At 45.5% G+C, this 21,386-nt stretch overlaps 2 protein-coding genes and 1 long non-coding RNA gene across 28 annotated transcripts in view; 2 read left to right on the forward strand and 1 right to left on the reverse strand.

Annotated features, from left to right (window-relative positions):
* The window catches only part of SYNE1 (spectrin repeat containing nuclear envelope protein 1), a 462,745-nt gene extending 458,386 nt beyond the window's left edge, over positions 1-4,359 (forward strand). For 18 of the 20 annotated variants that reach the window (XM_032338689.1, XM_032338697.1, XM_032338702.1 and 15 more), the window contains one exon: positions 3,411-4,359. In XM_032338689.1, coding sequence (XP_032194580.1) covers positions 3,411-3,651 — 241 coding nt within the window. In that variant the 3' untranslated portion in view covers positions 3,652-4,359. The remainder of the gene's footprint in view (positions 1-3,410) is intronic. The other 2 variants (XM_032338704.1, XM_032338706.1) reach the window with 1 other exon arrangement.
* A 5,948-nt stretch (positions 4,360-10,307) lies between these two features.
* On the forward strand, positions 10,308-20,128 carry LOC116588050. The gene is made up of 3 exons (XR_004284759.1): positions 10,308-12,201; positions 15,041-15,193; positions 20,041-20,128. It is a non-coding gene; the product is annotated as an uncharacterized LOC116588050 (long non-coding RNA).
* ESR1 (estrogen receptor 1) overlaps positions 16,501-21,386 on the reverse strand; it is a 408,095-nt gene continuing 403,209 nt past the window's right edge. For all 7 annotated transcript variants that reach the window (XM_032338713.1, XM_032338718.1, XM_032338711.1 and 4 more), the window contains exon 9: positions 16,501-21,034. In XM_032338713.1, coding sequence (XP_032194604.1) covers positions 20,794-21,034 — 241 coding nt within the window. In that variant the 3' untranslated portion in view covers positions 16,501-20,793. The remainder of the gene's footprint in view (positions 21,035-21,386) is intronic.

Raw genomic sequence — 21,386 nt, forward strand, 5'->3', positions numbered from 1 at the left:
AGTAGACATTTCCAAGAGCAGCCAACTGCACGGAAGCCCGCTCAGCACCGTGTGTTCTCTCTGGCCCTACCTCAGCCCATTACTTCTCCCCAGGTTAGCATTCTTCAACGTTAGAAGGCCCATGCTAATTAAATTTTAATAAGAAATGCTCTGATGCTGTTAAATGTGCCATGTCCTTCAACAGACTCTGTAACACATGAGCCCATATTCCAAAGATGGTGACCTTTCTAGTGTTTCTCAGGAGCGGACTTGTCAAAGTGCAGCCCCTGTTTTCATCTTGATCTCTGGCTTCCTTGCTCAGAGAAGGTAATAATTGACAAACGGGCTCTTCACCACGGTCAGTCAAATTGGACTGTTAAGTATATGCACAGACTTGCCCGTCACTAATGTCCTTAAATGTCTGTCTTCGAAAGAAAGAGACTGTTAGAAATCAACTTCATTTTATTTAAATATTGAATGAGGAAATGTAGAATTGGCTTTGGTGCTCCTGTTATAACTCATCCAGGGACAGGTGATGCGTGGTGTTTGCCAGGGCATGTTTTCAGCTCAAAGGAAAAATACAGTGAAGGAAAATTCAATCCAGAGTTCATGGGTGACTGTCCATTCTTCTCGACACACTTTAAGGCAAACTATTGAATTCATACATTGTCAGACCCAAAATGATTTGAGAAAATTAATGCACCACTTGTCTTTGCAAATGAGAAAACTGAAGACAAGACAGACTAAGTTACTTGCCCAAGATTGTACAATAGCCTCAAAACAAAATGCTCTTATGTCCATAATACTAAGTTGGTCTGTGTGATACTCTGAGGCTTTACAATTAGAAGCATTTATTTCAGACCCAAGGAAACCACTCACCTCCAGGTATTTTAGGATACAAGCGTTGTCTTCTTTGCTTCTACATGTGAGATACGTGAGTATGGCCTGGGCGACCTTCATTCCTGTCATCAAACAACAAAATGTTGCAGAGAGGGTGGTAGGGCGTGACTTGGGAACCCTGCTTCCTGCTAGAGCTCTCCATTTCACTGTGTGATTTGGGACAAGTGATCCAGAGAGTCCAAGTTCTGGGACTTAAAAGATCTCAGGGTTGAAATCTTTTTTTTTTTTTTTAAGATTTTATTTATTTATTTGACAGAGATCACAAGTAGGCAGAGAGATAGGAAGGGAAGCAGGCCCCCTACTGAGCAGAGACCCTCCCCTCCCATGTGGGACTCAATCCCAGGACCCTGAGATCATGACCTGAGCCGAAGGCAGCAGCTTAACCCACTGAGCCACCCAGGCACCCCTCAGGGTTGAAATCTTAATGCTGCCACTTGCTAACTGTATAACCTTGAGCCGGCTACTCTATCTGAGTCTCCTTTTCGTCATCTATAACGGTAATGAGCACATGGAGACTATCGAAGGGATTAAGTGAGAGAATAAGATAAGTGCTTAGTGTGTTGCCCAGTGATTAGAAGAGTCAATGTTAACCCTCCTTAGCCACTTATGTATGGAGTTAGAAGATGAACTAGATATTCCCTAGATATTTCAACAGGAATATTTTATAATCTGAAAGCTTGAGAAGTATGTTTTCTCCTTCCACTAATAGATATGTGACATACTTCATGTATGTTCTACTATATTTTCACAAAAATATACAACTTTTCCTACTTACTTTATGAGGAGTAGCTCGGTGGCCTGAGCCTAAGGGCAGTTAATCAGTTTGACCACTAGATGGTGATTAAACTCTTATGGCCTCCCAGTTGGTAGCCTATACTGACCAACTTGTAGAAGACATAAAATGTATAAAATATGGAACTTTCAAGTTGGAAGACCATCTAATCTAATTTGGAAGGTTTGAAGCTATTGACACTCAGAAGTGAAGTGAGTTGTTCAAGGTTACACAGATGTTAGTCGTAGACCTCGGACAAGAATACAACAATTTGGGCCAACAATTTGTTTTTGGGTTGTTTTGTTTGTTTGTTTCATGAAACTGCAAGAACCATTCTAGAAACGCAGTGTGGTATGTGGCTGTTTGGAGCTCCTGCCCGAGTACTCTGCTTGTCTCATGATGGTGTAATAAGAAAGCTTCGAGTACTCCCTCTGTTCTCTTTTAAGGGATTTGTGTCTGTTTTTTTGTCTTAACATTTATTTTCTTTGGTGCCACCCCTTATCCCTCACTGATATGAATGTAATCTGTTTTCAGAAATTAATGGCTTATAGGATACCTGGAAACATAATGTTTTCTTATGAGAAAAATGTAGAGTAACCAATATAGTTTTTAAACTTTCTTATTTCTCCAGTGGCCTCATATTCAGTGTCTTTACCCTAAGTGATATTATAACACTTAGTGATATTATCACCATTAGGAAATTCATAGTAGGTATGGGGGAATGTGTCTCATTGGTACATATATTCTTTTTGTTCGTGGAGTGTTTTGTGTGTATGTGTGTACAAAATGCCTCTTGTAAATACCATTTCCTTCTACGGCTTTTCTGCTCATAACCACATAAGACATTAGTGGATACTCACAAAGAGAAAATAGTGTACCTCACCCAGGACTTCACTTCCATATTCAGAATTTTGCAGTCTTTCTTAAGAATGCTGAAATTCATACTTAATCTCTAATGTACTATTTAACATTAGAAGGGAAAATGGAAGTAGATAGGAAAACTTGGAACTGTGAGCCTAGAAGGAGCCTTCAAAAAGATCATCTATTCTCCGAAAATGGTGTCTGTTTCCCAAAGTCACAGAGCTAGCAATAGATAGGATTGGCCTAGAATCTACGCCATCCCACACAAGTGCTCTGTAGGCTAACTGTGCTGCCACCATTTCACAGACAGCTTTGGGACCCACATGGCTCAGGGTCAGATGCTGATTCAGTGCAAGATGAAACCAGGGTCTACTCTAAGACTATTTGAACTTTGACTCTCTTCAAGATGGCTGCCGCTGTTCTTAACTTTGCTGCATAGGTTTCGGCCCATCCAAGATGGCACGATGGGATACTTTGCATAATTCTGACAGCAACTAATTTTGCCTAAAGGTGCTGCTGACACCCTTAAACCAAAATGTCCTGCATCAAACATCCACATTTTAATTATCCTGGATCTGCTTGATCTATGCTGGTCGGATGTGTGTAGAGCAGTTATCTTTGTGGATGGAAAGTGTTTTACCAAATTAAGGGATGGGATTTGAAAACCAATTAGTTGCCTTACGTTGACTGACTAAATGTTTATTTTTTCATCAGTGATGTGTCCAAAAAAAAAAACTCTTCTTGTGGTGGTGGGGAGATCACGCGGGCATACTGCAGAAGGCCGCCCGCTCATTGCCAGGACAGGTGGGGTTTAGCTTTCGGGAAGGTGAGGAAGCAGAAAGCAGCATCCGTCCAACACTGGAGATACTTGAGTTATTTATGTTGATTCTCCTCTCAGGTCCATAAAAGGTGGCTCCGATTCCTCCCTTTCTGAGCCTCGGCCCGCTCGGTCCGGCCGAGCCTTCTGGTTCAGAGTCCTCCGAGCGGCTCTTCCGCTTCAGCTTCTCCTGCTGCTCCTCATCGGGCTCGCCTGCCTCGTGCCGATGTCAGAGGAGGACTACAGCTGCGCCCTCTCCAACAACTTTGCCCGATCATTCCACCCCATGCTCAGATACACAAACGGCCCTCCTCCGCTCTGAACCAAGCAGACGCCATCTGCAGCGGTGCTGGGAGCAGAAGGAGGGTTTGGCCAAAAGGGATCCCAAGCTAGCAAAAACAGGACCCGAATCTTGGCGAATGCCCTCGGTGCGGCAGCTTTAGCTCTCCTCCATGTCCCGTGGATGAAATCATGGCTCCAAAGGTGGATGGTAAACTAGGACAGGAGGAGAACAGACAGACAAACTCTGAGCCTCAGCGCTAAAGAGATTGAGGACCTCCAACGTTCTCTGGACTCATGAATTCTGGGCCATTGGCTCATCCTATGCACACCCAAGACGTCACTAGACTGAGCAGCTCTCCCACAGCACTGCTCCATCCATTCAATAAAGGACTCTCCTGGGAGCCATGCTGGCATCGAGCAATGTACCAACCAACCAATGCTGAAGAGATTTTAGAACCTTGTAACATACAGTTTTTAAGAGCTTATATGGCACCTTTCTTTTTACCTTGTTTCCTTTGGGGCATGAGATTCTAACCTTTGCTTTAGAAGCACAAGCTGTAAATCTAAAGGCACTTTTTTTAAAGGTATAAAGAAAAACTGGATGTAATAAATAAGATCATGAAAGGCTTTATGTGAAAAAAAGTTGAATGTTACAGTCAAAGAAAAGTTATTTATGTATGTACAGTTTGCTAAAGCCAAGTTTTGTTTGTATTGATTTATTTGCATTTATTATAGATACTATAAAATATGTTGTCTGTGATTTTTTTTCTCCCCCCTGGAGAAATGACTCTAAATTTACATACTAAGCAGGCACTTAGCATAGCACAACCTAAATGATCCTTTGTGGAGAATAAGAGAAGCTGAAACATAAGTATATATGAAAGAAAAAAAGATGATCGCAGGTAGCGCACATTTAGACATAAAGGACTCTGGATGATTTCTTTCCCTTTCCCCTTCCCACAGCTAATCAAATCCACTGACCTTCTAGTCCCCAGCATTTTTCACAGCCCCCTTTCTTCTCTATTCCCTTTGCCCAGTTGGAAGAAACCCCACACTAACCTTCTCACGGAGACCACATCTCCTTTCCATCCCAAGGATACTCAACAGCTATGTGGATTTTCTTAAAGCTCTCCTGTTCACATCCCTACTCTACTCCAAAACCTTCTGTTGCTTTTCATTACCTGCTAGAAGAAATAGAGTTTTCATCCACCATTCAAGTCCAAATATAATAAGATTTTATTCTGCCCCTCCGATCTTGCCAGCCAGCGGCCATCGTGGAATTGCTTGGTGCTCATGGACTTTTAATCCATCCTTTAATAACTGGAAGAGGAGGATTTATATAAAGCCCAGGTTTCAGGCTTCCCTTGAACATGGAAAGCTCTGGTGCCTTGGGTATATACTCTTGCTTGCCAATTATGGCAGGGGTGACATGGTTGTTGTCACTTGAAGAGCACGAAGAGACAGTTTTTACATTTGCCTTTATATCCTATTAACTCTGCCCACTACCTGTCCCAATCTAACTCCTGTGGGCATTTAGTGCACAAATCCTGCTCTACTTGGAGAATCTAAACCAAACTGAGGTACTCAACCTGAAGCTGCCTGCCATGGTTTCCATGATGTTGTAGCCTGAGTGACATCTCAACGAGGGTTCCTTGAGGATTATTAGTTCTCCCAGTTCCCGGGGTCACTACAGACCTTCTCATCCCATCTCTGGGGGGTATGACCTGGGGGCTTGCATTAGAAACAGACACCTGACGTGACTTTAGTCTGACTGTTGAAAAGAACTTCCCCATCTCCTCTTACCACTCTTTCTATCCTCTCCGGTAAGACTCAACTCACAAAGCCACCCTCCCTGAAGACTTAACGGCCCACTCTTAGACTATATTCAAGACTTCTCCCTACTGAATTTTCCTCACATGAGCGTTCTGTTTTCTTTTTCTTTTTAAGATTTTATTTATTTGACAGAGATCACAAGTAGGCAGAGAAGCAGGCAGAGAGAGAGGAGGAAGCAGGATTCCCGCTGAGCAGAAAGCCCGACTCGGGGCTTGATCCCAGGACCCTGAGACCACGACCTGAGCCGAAGGAAGAGGCTTTAACCACTGAGCCACCCAGGTGCCCCGAGCATTCTGTTTTCTACTGTCAGATGATTCCTATCTCTTTTCCCCAGAACCTCACTGAGGGAACAGATCAGAGTTGAGTTGTTCTTATTTTAAATAAGAGAAACCTGTGTTAATTAAAGTTTCCCATCCTCCTGCTTCTGGAAAGGCTGTGAGCTGTGGCAGAGAATGAGCTGCAGGCGCCCTTCCCGGAGATGGGGCCACGCTCTTACCTCACTTCCCTGCTACTCCTCCCAAGTAGTGGGGTCGGGGCAGTCCAGCCCTACAACAGACAAATGTTGCTGCTCAGGAAAATCACCACACAATGAGATATTACTCATGGAGACCAGCACCAAGAGATGGCAGGGCCCTTGCTTCTCCGCGTTATGATTACTTGACTGACGAGGCATCTCCCATCACGGAAGAATCAAGTGTTAAATGTGGCTGAGAAAAAAGTTTAGTTTTGACTAAGAAAAATCTTCTAATCTTTCTGTGCCTTTCTAAATAAGCCTGTGAAGCAACCAGAGGGATGGGTGAGGTGCATTTCTATTTAATTTTTGAAGACTTCATCCAACGATGGGACAGAACAGAAGTGGAAAGTCCTGGCGGGTGGAAACATTGAAGCCGTGAGGTCCTGGCTTTTCCCCAGGGGGTGATACGACCAGTCTCTTGAGGACCAAGCCAGCCACCAATGGGGCTGGTACATCTGCCTGGAGCCCTCACACTCTTACCTGCCTCTTGAGAAAGGGGACACAGGACAGCATCAGGAGAACCCTTACCTGCACCCCAGCCAACCCTGGTAAGAAAGAAAGGATGTTTGGGGACAAGATGAGGGGGTTTAAAAGAATATTGAGGGGGCAAAAGGGCCCTCATTTCTGGAGTAAAGACTGCCACGGGCCCTGCTATGGCCTGGAGGTAGCCGGTGATCCCGAGAGTGGGGGACGAGGAGGGGCAAGGCCCAGAGCCACTGGCCGACTGGGAACATGGTGAGATTGCACAGACAACCAGGAACTGTTCGAAGTGGTGAGGAAAGAGGAAAACCTATAGAGCTAACATGGAGAAGTAAAGGCTTGGAGACCTAAAAGTAGAGACTTCACAGGAATTCCAAGGACGAGTGAAAGACTTTTGGGAAAACCGCCCCTGGGGAGCAGGAGTGTTGCCTCCTGGAAAATGGGGCGGCAGCAGCTTCCCTTGTTTTTGTACGAAGAGAGGAGAGACACCTTCAAAAGGTTTGGATGAGAAATTCAGCAAGCTGAGGTCTGGGATTTCCTGTTCAAAAACGCAGGTTGTGGTCAACTGATTTACAGCCTATGCTCCGGGGCCAATTATTAAGAAACTAAAGCTAAAGAACTTAACTGACAAGCCACGGAAGATATTGTAAAGCAAAAAGAGGTGGAGCAGGTTGTTTTATGAAAGCTGATCGTGGCCAAAAACACAGGGTCTCCAGGCGCTGGTGTGGGTGGGCCTGGGACCAGCCACGCTGGGTGGATTCGTTCCCCGCTGCCCACCGGGCCGGCATCACCAGATGTATCCTCGGGGAACTGTGGAGAAGGAAGAGGCCCGGAGGGCGCCCTGAATAGGTCCAGACACACCAGGCAGAGCACATTCCCTTCCTGTCACGGTGTTTATCCAATGCCCACTGTGGTGCGTGACCTGCGCCAGAGCTCAGGAGGCCGGTCTCAGCCAGGAGGGACACCATCACTTCTTGTGCAACCCTCACAGGTCCTTTGAATATGGAAGAATGTGTACTTGGCTCCACCAGTGATGGCCTGAAACCGGGGTTCAAGGTCAATGAGACTAGAAGGAAACCAAACAGAAACAGTGTTGGATTTAGGGGAGAAAGGGGAGCTTAAATCTATTGCATCTGTCTTTGTCATTTCCTAGCAGCAAATTTCTTCTTTTCGCTTCTTCGTCACCTGATCTATGTGACGGTGGCGTGTGTGTTTCTGAAGAGCGTGAGTGTTCATCTGCGGACGCAGGGACAGGGAGGCGATGGACAGGCTTGGAAGCCGTTTGTCGTGAACAGCACCAAGTTCAGGTGACGCGAAGGGACATTTTACCAAGAGTGGTCATTTCTGTTTTAGATTTAATAAAACACTGTGATAAGAGGCGGACTGTCAGACTTCCATTAATCCAGAGACAAGGAAACTGAAAAGGAATGGCTTTTATTTTTCAGCTCCTGGTTTCTCACTGACGTCTCCCTCAGAGTTTAAAAATATCTTCCAGGAATCCATTTGGGAATGCCACAGAGGAGCCTGAATTTGGGGAAGAATCCTCATTCATACGAGTCAGTGAAAGGAGCGGGTGAATCGGGGGCATTTCCTGCCACTGGGCAGGACACTGGGCAAGGGCAGGCTCTGGAGGAATTCACTGGAACTGCTGAGGAAGGAGAATCTTGGAAGGCTCGAGAAGTCAGACAGTTGAGAATTGCTAATAAAAAACACAGCGACATGCTGTAACCCCATACCATTTGCTGAACGACGAGGAACATTTAATCTGGGGAGCCGAGGAAGCCAGTTGGGACAGGGGTATAATCCTTCTAAAATATAAAGGTCACAGGAAAATAAATCAACCTTGCCATTTTTTTTTTTTAAACCTGTTACCTAATACAGGAGCAGGAACATAACAATTTAAAAACTCCCATTTATCAGAAGACAGCCCTTGGTAGGCTGTGGTACCCATGACGGACTGTATCAGTGCCACAGGCGGTGGAGAAGAAATCCGGGTCCTCCTGCCCCACAGTAGGGTCGGCGCCTCACAGATGTGCTTTCCAAGCCCAGGCCCAAATCCTGCTGGACACATTCTTGAGGCAGTTGCTGAGCCCGGAATGTGAGGCTGCCAAGCAGCTGTCGACACTGCCGAGCGTTCCCAGCGGTCCCCCCAACCCCAACCCCCCCAGCACGGCTCACCTCCCTCCTCTTCCCCACCTCCGTGGGGTTCGCAGGTTGACCGGAAGCTGCAGGGGTGCGGTCTGTCCGGGCCAGGGCCCTCCGGGTGCGGTTCGGGTCCAGGACGTCTGTGCTACCTGAAAACTCATTAGCGATGTACCACTCTGGGCTCTAGGCCACCACCTGCCCCAGATTTCTCCATCTTGGGACTGGTTCACTCTCCCTCGCTGGCCACAAAGCCCACATTCGTTATAAGCGATTTTCCCATCCTCCCCCACAAACTTATCCATTGCATCAAATAAGTATTCGCATAAATCTGGATTTTTGTTCTGGACTCTGGTGTGCTGTTGATCTGTCTTTCCATTGCTATCTTAATTGTAGCAGTATATGGAATTACATGGAAAAACTGATTACAAACGTAATGTGTATATCTATATTATATCTGACTACAAAGTTATAATGTATATATCTATATTATATCTGACTACATATTGATATAACATAGATATATAGTAAATAGTGTAAATATAACCACTAATATACTGACTGGCATGGTATATCAGTTACTTTATTATAGATTTTATTTATTTATTTGACAGAGCGATTTAAAGAGAGCACAAGCGGGCAGAGTGGCAGGCAGAGGAGGCAGAGAGAGAAGCAGGCTCCCCGCTGAGCGAGGAGCCCAATGCGGGACTCGATCCCAGGACTCTGGGATCATGATCTGAGCTAAAAGCAGCCGCTTAACTGACTGAGCCACACAGGCGCCCCTATTATAAGTTTTAATACATCTAAAGACAAACCCTATTTCTTTCTCTTTTTTATAAGTGTCTACTTTAAAGGCTAATTGTTAAAGTCAACCATTTGAACTACAAAAGATTTTCCTGTTTCCTAAAGAAAAATGAGCAGTTTCTGACCTCCTTCTCATTCCTCTCTCTCTTTGGTGTTACCTTTCTAAGCTTTTTGATTTCGTTATTCAAACAGTACACACATACTGCTTTTAAAGATGAGCTCTATTTTTATTTTTCTGTGACTTGCATTTTTAACTTAACAGTGTTCCGCAGACCTCAGTACATACGTGTTTATTCCACTGGACTCCTCAGGATCTTCCTTCAACGGTGGGTTCCTTCCAGATTTTTCCTGTCAAACCATGCTGCTGTTGATTCGCATGTATCTGCATGCATATCTTTGGGTATTGCTGCCTTTAGTTCCGTAAGAGCATTGTTCTAGGTGGAATTTCTGAATCAGAAAGGTATGGACATTGTAAATTTCAATAAATTTGCCAGGTTATTTTCTGAAAAGTTGTAGTGATTTACAATCCCCACCCCCCACAGTGGAGAAGAAAACAGTATTTTCACTCCCCACTCCCCCTAATCTAAAGCAGTGATTTCTAAGTTATGGGAATCATTTCTAAGTTATCAATGTCTAAATTCTGCACATTAGAATCTCTCAGGGAACTGACAAAAATGTAAAATCCCATGCCTCACCTTAAGCCAATTAAATCACGAGCCCTGAGGATCAGTATTTGTCGGTAGCTCTCTGGTGATTGCCACGCCCCAGACAAGTTTGGAAGAGCTGGACCAAATGTTACCACTTTTCTAAAATATTGCCCAACGGAGGGCAACAGTAGCTCATTGTTTTTAAAATTTGCATTTCTGTGACCTGTTTATATGATGATTCTGTTTTTGTTACCTCTGTGTCTTCCATAGCCTCTACTTTTCTCTTTTCTTTCAATTTTTTACCATTTCCGAGGAATGCTTTATATATTAGAGAAATAAATAACCCTGTATATCATTTGTCTTGACTTTATACAGTCCTTTAGTTACACAGAAAGTTTTAATTTTTATGTCCTCATATCTGACAGGTTCTTTCTCCTTTATAGATTCTGGATAGTCTATAGTAAGGAGGTCTTTTCCTCTCCGAAATTATGAAAATGGTTGCTTGCATTTTCTTCCGGTAGGTTTCTAATCTATCTGGAGTCATTTTCGTAGTTTTAACGTGAAGTAAGAAGCTACTTGTCAACTTCCAGACAATTGCCCCAATGCCAGTAGGGAACAAGACAATGATACTTCCTTTTATCACTAGCTTTAGCAGCCAAAAGCCAGCATGGGGCTTGTTGTATAAATTTGACTGCATACCTAATATTTACTATAAGGCAACTATTTTTTAAAATGAGATTAATCTATATTTATTGAGGAAGATGTTAAATTTTTTTAAAAAGCTATGGAATAGTGTCTAAATACTTTCCCATTTTTGTAGGAAGAAAACCCATGTTAATTGCCTAAGGCAAGGAAATTTTTAGAAAGATATATATGAAATTCAAGGCTTCACATTGTGAATAGAATCATCAGGGGGAGAAACTATTTGAAGTATATTATTTAAATTGTGACAAGGAGCATGATTTGTTTTTGAGATCCTAATTGCTGTAATACTGATAATTTAAAAGTCAGCCAAAAGGGTACTTCTGTTGTTGCCTGAGAGACATTTGATTTGCTTTTTAATTAAAAAAACAATTTGGATATGCTCAGCATAAATGTTTGGGGATCGTTTATTAAAAGTACCATCTTCATGGCTGACTTCGCTCTGGATGGTCATTCTGAACTTAGTGTGGGTTCCAGTTCCAGGGTGGAAGGGCCACGGTGGGCGAGCCCCCAATTTCAGACGAGGAGACTCCCTGATGGAGGGTATCCAGTGAACCCCAGAGAAGAGCCTTCCTGGGAGAGAGGTCCTCCCAGTGAGATGCATTTGTTCAAGTAGCACCTCGGCTTTCTAAACTACTCTCTGCTCCAGAAGTTTCCACCTGCGGGTGAGATCAGTCCATCAGGGACAGCATGGCCACCGGAAGTGGTGGGGGCGGGGCCACCGGAAGTGGTGGGGGCGGGGCCACCAGAAGTGGTGGGGGCCGGGGCACCAGCAGCCCCTGGGAAAGCCCGGGCGGCTTCTAATATGCCTTTCCTCCCCGAGACAGGCTTCGAAGATTCACTTGCGTGACTCTTTCCTTAAAATTTGCTCCTAATCAACAACCTGCCTTAACCATTCTGCCTCCTTAAGCCAGGCTTGGCGTGGGGCTCGGCCCCTCCTGTCCTCCACCACCCTCACGGATTCTGCTGATCAGAATGGAAACCTGATAGAGGAACGAAGGTCCTGGACTTTTGTAAAGTCCTCTGTGTCCAAGTCTTATGAAGGAGACTCCCCTGTAGCAGAGACTCAAGGGTCACAGGCCCAGCCAGCTCAACCCGGTAGCTGGACCACCTCCTAGCTGTGTAGTCTGGGCAAGTTACCTCACCTCTCTGGTCCTCATTAGCCTCCTGAGGAACAAGGCTAGTCCCCACTGCAGGAGGTTCTGTTGAGGACTGAAGACATCAGTGTGTGTCCTGTATGGTGCGTGACAAGAAGGGACAGATTTGCTGGCCATTTGATGATTGTTTCCTCTAACATCAAACTGATTTCAGAAATAGCTATGGGAAGAGTTTCTAGAGCGCACATTAATTTTCAGACTTTTCTGGGAGGAGAAAAGCTTGCCCACCCAGGAGTTGCCCAGGAGTAACAACACTGGCTGCAGGGCTATTCTCAGCGTGACCCTGGGGCCAGTCAGACTCCCAAGTCCTGGTAGGATTGCTCAGCATGACATCCCTGCTGGGGTAGCTCAACACTTGATCAGCCCTCCTGTACCTCAATCTGGCTTCCTTTTGCGGTTCCTCCTTCTATGGCTTCCATGGAACATTCTTTCATTTTTTTCCCAGTTGTTTTTGTTGGGTTTTGTTTGGGGGATAGGGAGGGGGTAGGGCGAAGGCTGCAATGTTCTTGCTTGGAATGGAAATGACATCTTCGCTCCTGGGTGGTAGGCACAGAAAGTTCTGCAAATCCTTTGGCCAGTCAGCGATCACGTTGTTTGTGTCCTAGCTGGAGCATCTCTCAGGTTCCGGGGTCCTTGGTGTTCCCTCCACTGTGAGTGCTGGCATCAGGACAGCAAGGGTTCTGGCCCCTGTGCAGAGCTCCTTTCTCAGAGCTGGGGACTTCCCACTGGCAAAGACAGGGCACCCCTGGCTTCCCAGAGCTCTGCAGGAGTGGGAAGTCGGGGACCTAGATGGTGACCCAGATGGTAGTCAGGCAGGTGATAAGCCTTGTTTGTTCAGGGTTTTGGATTCTTTTGATTCTGTGAGGTCCTGGCACCCCTTCCCTGGGGTTTCATCGAGCAGTTTCTTCTCCTGGTGGCCTTGTGGAACCCCCAAGGGTGAGCTGCCCTGCCAGCATCAGAGAGTGCAAATCTCCAGTATCAGAGGGGTAGGGGGCTGGAGAACAGGAAGACCCACTTGTCAGGATATTTTAGTGGAAATGGAACACAGGAAATTTGAGAGGGAACCCATTTTATCTTTCTGCCTCTATGCAGTCGTAGAGAATAATGAATAATCTCTGTATTGCTTTAAGTTCTCTGATGTTGACTTCCCATTATTATTTTTTTTAAAACATGGTCCAAAGCTTAGCAGTTTTTTCCATAGTGTGAAGCTTGGAGCTGCCTTGGGTTCCGTTCTCTTGGGATTCAGGTCTTTCCTCTTCCTGGATCCAGGGTCTCATGATCCTAGGCTAGAAGGGCTTGGTACCAACCTTGCCAAGTAATGAAAACAAGATTCTCTATGCAAACCTCCCAGCTTTTTTTTTCCCCCCATAAATCCACTAAAGCTTTTCTTTTTACACATTTTATTTTTCGCATTCAAGAATGGATTCGATTATAAGGATTGTTTTGTGTGTTTGTTTCGTTTAAGTAGGCTCCATGCCTAGCACGGAGCCCATCGTGGGGCTTTGAACTCATGACCCAGAGATCAAAACCTGAGCTGAGATCAGGAGTTGGACGCTGAACTGACTGAGCCACCTGCGTGCCCCTATGGTAAGGACTGTTAAGAGACATTTTTCAGCATTTAATAATACATTCAAAAATAAGTGAATGGGTGATTTGCTCTGGTTTATAATCCATCTCCCATGAAGCAGGAGGCAGTTCCGGCATCGCACATTCAGCTCTTTCCTTCATGTTGAAGGACAAGCTTCCCTGGTATGGTTGAACCCCAGAAAGCCAGCTGTGCCTGGTGTCCTTGAGGCACTAGGATGACACATAAGGCAGCTGCCGCTGGCAGTGACAGGATTCCCTCCTGTGACCACAAACTCTTATTGTTCCTGCCCCATCCCCAGCCTGGGTTTGGGCATCCTCAGGATTCCCACGTGTTCTTTCTGGTTGTAAATGTGGAAATACTCGAGAACCTTCATGGCTGAAACTCTGTTGAGCCTGGGATGAACTCAAGCATTCAGTCATCCCATAAAAAATATTTATCAGCTCACAAACCTTTCATTGGCTTTTCTCACAGTTTTTGATGTCTTGATAAAAAGACATCTGCTGACAGGTCGAGTGCTGTGGAAAGGCCTAGCAGGGCACTGAGTCCAGAAAGTCACGCAGAGTGCTCTCTCGCGGCCTTCTGAGTGACTGGCTCATGGCCAAGAGTCCAGAACCGGCCACTTTGGACTCTTTTCCTCTGCTCCGCAGTTGTCTGGCCACTGAAGCTTCCCACCCAGCTTCAAAAATCACTTTAGAAAATGTTTTCCCAAAGGCTTCCTTGCTTCAGTTTTTTTTTTTTTCCTTGTCTTTCATCTAATTGGGATGAGAGCCACTGTTTTGTCCCTTCTACCCAGACACTAAGTGCCTTGGCTGAAGGCCATGGTCTTGTTCCTGGGCCATGAGATAGGTGCTGGTCTTGTGACAAAGAAAGGGAATGAGCTTCACCTAGGTACAGTCCCCTCTAAAAGCCCCACTTCTGGTGGGGTGCCGCTGCCTCAGACCTCAAGGTCTCGGGTCATCAGCTAGAAATAGTTCTCCCCCTGGTGCCAAGGTGCAGAGGAAAATCACTCCTCCCCCGCCATTGCTGGCAGAAACCAGGGGCAGGACGGTGTGCCTGGTACAACCTCAGAAACCAAAAAGCTCTGGCACTAAGTGTCAGGGACGGTAGCAAAAGAAGTGCTTCGCAGGCTCTGCTGTCCGAGGGCCACCCATCGGAAAGGGAGGGGGGACACATTTTTTTCAGAACTTGAGGGACGTAGCATTAAGCTTCCTGTCCAAAATGCCTTAAGACTCATGTTTTGCCTTAAAAGTTCATGTGAATTTTTCTACTCATAAAATGTCAACTTGGTTAAATAAAAAATTAGCACATTCTCTGATCTTGATTAAAATTTCACATGTATTGGGGCGCCTGAGTGGCTCAGTGGGTTAAGCCTTTTTCTCTTGGTTTCGGTTCAGGTCATGATCTAGGGGTCATGAGATGGAGCATTGGGCTCCGTGCTCAGTGGTGACAGTGTTTGGGACCCTCTCTCTCTCTCCCTTTGCCCCTCCCCCCGCCACAGGCGTACCTGCGCATGCTCTCTCTCTTTCTAATAAATAAATAAATCTTTAAAATTTTTTTCACAGATGCTATATGGCTTTAACTTCCAAGAACCTCAAACCCAGTTTCTGAAATGGGAGTCATGTTTACAGTCCGGAGAAGTGATCAGATGTCTGCCATTCCTGAGATTTCTGATACTGTGGAAACCTTACTTAACTGCGTTCTCAGTTTCCTCCCTGGTAAGTAAGGACAGTAACATATCTACCCTCATATCATAAGTAAAGATTACCTAGAAAAATTTGTATAGAGCTAGTATGTTGCATTGTGAAGCACCCAGTAAATGGGACTTTTCTTTTCTTTTTTTTTTTAAAGATTTTATTTATTTATTTGACAGAGAGAAATCACAAGTAGATGAAGAGGCAGGCAGAGAGAGAGAGAGAGGGAAGCAGGCTCCCTGCTGAGCAGAGAGCCCGATGCGGGACTCGATCCCAGGACCCTGAGATCATGACCTGAGCCGAAGGCAGGGCTTAACCCACTGAGCCACCCAGGTTCCGCCAAATGGGACTTTTCTGTGTGAGAATGTGCATGTGCTGCAACGCCAGTGGAAAGGAAAATCAAACATCATTCCTTATGCGCAACACATTTTGGCTTAGAGGTTATCTCATCAACACAGAGGAAACTCCTGCTAAAGGGAAGTCACCTCACCTGTACTTTCAACCAGGTGTCCCAGATCATCTGCAGGTAGTTCCAGTAGAAAGCGTATCTCTGTCTTGAGTGACCATCGCTTGCCTGGACTTAGCACTACTTTTTTGGTGGTAGTTCTAAATCTTGCAATTTTAAGCAACCATGAATGTGAACATAAAACGAGCTTTTGAATGCACATAGCCCGTGGTGTAAATAATACAAGTTGTGAACATTTGCTCCCCTGAGGTATATATTCTGTATTTGGGGAGAAACAAATCTAAATATGGCAAGTCTTAATTTAAAGGTCCGTTAAAGGCTTAAGACTGTGTCATATTGGAGACTGTGATCTGGAGCCAGTTCGTGCGTAGAATCTACCTTTAGTCCCCATTCCAGCCTTGACACACAGATCGCGAACCATTCTCCCCAAAGCTGGAGAGCCCTGGAAATAACACACGGCACATGAAGACAACCGCATTCCTTCGTATTCAGAGAAGGATAGTAAGGGACAAAGAGACTGTGGAGACACATACAGAATGAAAGCACCTCATGCAATCCTCAAAACCACCCTGTGAATTAGGTGTTACTGTCACCATTTTGTTGACAAGGAAGGGGAGGCTCTGAAAAATTCATTGCCGGCGATCATAAGCCTTGTATGTGGTAGAACCAGGAAATGAGGCCAGGTCTGCCGGCCTCCGACGCCCGCACACTTCCTCCTGTGCCCCGGTGGCCAGGGGGCGGGGCGGGGGGAGGAGCCTGGCCTCAGAATGATCTTCGGGATTCCCCGCATTCCAACACCTTGGTTTGAGGCAATCAGTGGTAAACCATAAGCATGAAGGGAGTTTACAGAAACCGAGCCGGTTGACATTTGTTTAATTTTTTATTTGAACATCAAATAGATTGAGAAAATTGTTTACAAGTGCTTGAGCATCCCGCTGGACTCCTTACTTTTTAAAGGTGCGAAAGAGGTTTACAAGTGTGTTTCATTAAACAAAGCAAAGCTGCAACAAAACAGAATCACATCAGTAATAGTATGCATCTGCGAAAAGGCATATTAAACCATCAGACACAATTTGGCATATAAGCCTTTTCCCATAAAACAAGAGCTCTACATTGAAGAGTATGTTGTGCACAAAAAGCATTGTTTATAAGCTGTGAGAGAACATAAACTGGCATAATTTCACTTATTAATTCAAGTCTCTATGACCAATGACCTCTCTGTGAATGCAAAGGGGTCCACATCTCAGGCACCTGCTCATGGGGCTGTATGTTGTTTCCAGGGTACACAGCTCTATACAAACACACTGAAGATGGGTTTGGAATATGGCAGCATTTACATATTTTAAAAGTTCAGGCACATTTGGATGCAAAAAAAAAAAAAAAGAAGAAGAAGAAGAGAAATTGTCCTTGAACCTCTGAAAGACAGTGCAAAATTGAAGTGCCAAAGTAGAGCCAGCGGTTACTTAGAAAACAATGACAAATGACATAGAAAGAGGCCACACTCACTTTAACCCAAATGAGAAGGAGATGCGGCCAGAAACAGAGGAATCACACTAGTGAAAAGATGAATATTTGGGACCACAGTTGAATTTCTTTGCTCCAGCTGCAAGTAAGTTTTCAGGGAGTTCACCTAGGAAGTGTGCGGTGTAATCTGGATTGTCCTCCCAAGCCTTGCACCGAAGGGAAGCGGGACTGCCTCACAAACTACTCTACGATTCTAACTGCCTTCCGTGTAACTCGTTTCCCAAAGCGGATTTGCCTGTGAACATTAGCTACTACTACAGTCCTAGTGATCATTCCCAGCATCCACAGTCCATCTCAGAGTGGGAAAATATGAATAGGAAGGGATATGCATTGGTTTCATGTAGGGGTACTCTAAACCAACAGCCTAAATCAGTGGCCATTCCAGTGTATAAGATTTTAATGTAAGAACACCTTCATGTGATCGAGAGTAAATGATCAAGAAATCCATTATTTGATCAGCCCCCAAAAAGGCATGGGATACGGCATGGTTAGATAGCCTTGCAAGGTTCAGAGGAAACTCTAACCAATGACTCTACTTCCTTTGGGGCTGGATTTTGCAACCTCTGTAGAGTCTTCTCTTTGGATGAACTAGCTTCTCTGATGGTTGCACATCAGCCTTCCAGAATCATCACTGCAAGCCCAGAGCTAAGGAAGGGCCAAAAGGAACTCAGATTGCTAGCTATTCCTTAGACTGTACAGTGGACGATGCCTGGTCTTCCATAGAACTCCAGATGCCATTTTAGAAATGGCTACCATCCGTAGTTCACAGGGCACAAGAGGGGTACAGAAGCCTGGTGCATACCCCAAATACCAGTATCCATGTGCCTCAAAATACTTACAAAGCTCTTATTACTGTATTTCCCACTCTCAAAATTCCTGAACCTACTTCCCCACCCTACCCTAACGCCCAGGTTGATTATATCTTTCAAAACTTAAATTGCCTCAGCATGGCGGGGGTGGGGGTGGGGGGGAGAGAAGCACGTTCCCTACCCCCAACAGCAGTATCAGCTGCAAAGTGTCAGCTGTCCAATAGTGGCACTTCAAAGAAGAATGAAAAGAGATTTCTAAAATTATTTGAATTTTCCTGGGCTAACATTCCAACCATCTGGTGTTCTCTGCCCATCTCAAAGGTAGTAGTATCTTTAACATGAATACAAACACATTAGATGAATAATGTAAAACCCTCCACTTTATTATTGTTTGGATTTAGCTGGTATTACATCATCTATAGTACTAGAATTTTTTTGTCTGTTTTTCTTTTTTTAAAAGAAAATCTAAGTATAAACATTAAAAAGAACCCACTGACCCATTAGGTACTGTCCAAAAATATTACTACTGATATTTTGGTAAAGCAAAATTAGCTGCCCTGAATAATTTTCCTTTGCAGGCATAATCTCTGCTACATAAGATTGTCTATCATTCGATATCCAACAATAGGCATCTGGATTAGTGCTATTTTGTCTACTGTGGATATAAAAGTTGATATGAAATGTGATCTTCATTTAAATGAATAATCACCAGGCCCTAGGTATCAATGACTCCATACATGACAAGGTAGCTATACAAAAAAACAATGTTTTTCGTTGGTTTTGCATGTTTAACCCAGTCAAATTAAATCCAGAACGGAATTACTACATTCAATTGTCCGATAAACAAGCATTGCAATTACAAAAAAAATATATATTATACTATATAAGGTGCTTCTTAAACAAAACAACAACAAAAGAATTATGTTCTAAACACGTTCCTAACTGCAGATACACAAAATTGCTCCTAAATTCAGATGCACATATATGAAAAAAACTTTTTTTATTTTTTGGCCCTCCCAGGTTCCCAGTCCTTTGGTGCTCACTTACTAAGTAATCAAAAATGAGTGAAACCTACTTTTTGAAATAGGCATCCCAAGAGAAGTCCTAGAAGCTTGACTGGGTTGTTGGCTAACACATCACTTCTCAGTGGGGTTTGAATTATAGACAATGAGGTCACCGGAGGAAACCAAATTTACTTTTTGGCTGAGAAGAAGAGATACACCCTAGTTGCTCTGGGGAAGCAAAGGCCTAGGGTAGGCTGCCCTGTGGCTGGACTGAGCCTTTCTCGTTTAGCCTGCAGGTCAAAGGATTCCTACAGCTCCCCATTCTAGTCTCGCTTTCTTGGCTTATGAAGTTTAATGAAATGAGCTTCGGGGGAGTTTTTTTCCCCAAGGCCAAACCCTGGTTTCTGGACGAGCTCTAAACGACCAAGAACGGGTAGAGTCTGACCAGGTCTCAGGCAGCCTGAGGAGTGAGCCTCCATTCCGTGTGTTCTAGCCCCAGTCAGCCGTGTGCTGGGCCAACCAACAGGAAGAACACAGCTGTTTACTGCTGTTCCTTCCAGTCAGGGTGGTGAGAAGAGAAGGGCCACCCATGGATCCCAGGGCAGCCCCACTGTGCCCACAGGGCCTGCCAGGGGCACTCCTGGGTAGAGCTACAGCCCGAGGCAGGGTCACTGTGAACCTTCAGTTTTCTCTGGTTGCTGCCCTATTCTCCTCCTGTTCTCTAATATTTACAGTGATCATGCACATTCACTGTTGCTCCAAGTGTCCCAGCGCTAAGAGTGTCACCAGGGTGCCCACTGATTTAAACTGCCCTTGGTCATACGCTGGACACTACTACCTGTGATGAATTTACTCTGTGTTAAGTTAATCTGAGCAGAGCGCCCTCTGCTGGTGGGTGTGAGACCACAGGAGAACAGGGCCTGAAGCTGATGGATGTTAAGTCCTGGCGGAAGAAGGCTTTCTTTCATAAATTGAAAGCAAAAAACAAACCCCAATAATTTATCCCTTAGAAGGTAACTGGTCTGTGTGGAGGTGAATTAACTGCAATCAACTTGGTGTTTTCCATAGGTCCATGGGAAGCAAGAATTAACTGGAATCCATGCCCCGCATGTAGTGTTCTCAAAAAACCAGTGGAAGAACATGCAGCAGCTCAAGGCGCAGTGTATCAAACCGACAGAGTTTTGACAATTAGGGGGCCTTCCTCCTCTGTGGGCATCTTGTATTCCTATAGGGCAAATGAGTAGACAATCACTGAATATTCGGTTCCAGCCATGCAACAGAGCAATAGCTTTAAGGTATTACTTTAATAAAATGATACGTTGCTATAGGAATACAGGACAATGCCATAATGAACCCTTGACCTCGCTCTCTCCAAGTCAGCAAGGAAAGGAGCCACTTTCAAGTCTCTCCTGTGGCTTTTTCTTAGATCCACTAAGAAGCACTTCACAGAGATGAAACGTCCACTCTCCAAGTCTGGGTCTCAACAAGTAGCTTAAATGCACAGTCACCCAGTCCTAGCGCCTAGACTGAGTTCGGTCATGGAAAGCTACAGAATCCTCATGCTTAGTAATGTAGCAAAGAGAGAAGAGAGAGAGAGAGAGAGAGTCAAAGAATTTAGCCCTGGAATCCCTTTGGCTGTCCCCCAAAGAAGGCGTGCCACTAAGCACTGAGCAAGCAAACAAATGGCCACTCATATATCAGAAAGCCACGGTGGCGGGTGCGAGCTGCAGTGAGCGCGGGCGCGGGACTCTGCGATCGCGAAGTACGACGTGGGTAAAAGGCCGCGGGGATTCTCAGGACCTCGGGGTGGCCCCGGAGCTCTCAGACCGTGGTGGGGAAGCTCCCCGCCTCCTCGGTGATGTAATAGGCTTGCAGGGAATGTGACGAAGTGGCGCCCGTGGTGGCCAGCTGGCTCTCGCTCATCTCCTCCATGGGCGCGCTCCCGCCCCCACGGCCGGCGGGGGCGTGCAGGCGGTGCGCGTCCAGCATCTCCAGCAGCAGGTCGTAGAGAGGCACCACGTTCTTGCACTTCATGCTGTAGAGGTGCTCCATGCCTTTGTTGCTGCGGGGGCGGGAGATACGGGGAGGACCACGTTAGCGCGACCCACCAAGGGCAAGGGAGGCAAACTCCAAAGACACCTGCCAACCTTTCTCGCCCTTTAAAGAGCCGTTTCAGGATCTGCCGTGCAGGTGGCTGCCTTCCCCTGACTCAACTGAGGCTCTCTTCCCCTCTATTAGCATCACATCTAAAAAGAGAAGAGGGACCAGACAGCCATGGAGGTGGGAATTTTTTAAAATGCAAAACACAGGAGTAGCCTGGGTGGCTCAGTCGGTTTAGCGGCTGCCATCCGCTCAGGTCTTGGCCCCAGGGTCCTGGGATCGAGCCCCACGTCGGGCTCCCTGCTGGTGGGGGG

This window comes from Mustela erminea, chromosome 4, assembly GCF_009829155.1.
Source record: "Mustela erminea isolate mMusErm1 chromosome 4, mMusErm1.Pri, whole genome shotgun sequence".
In the NCBI taxonomy this organism is placed as follows: domain Eukaryota; kingdom Metazoa; phylum Chordata; class Mammalia; order Carnivora; family Mustelidae; genus Mustela; species Mustela erminea.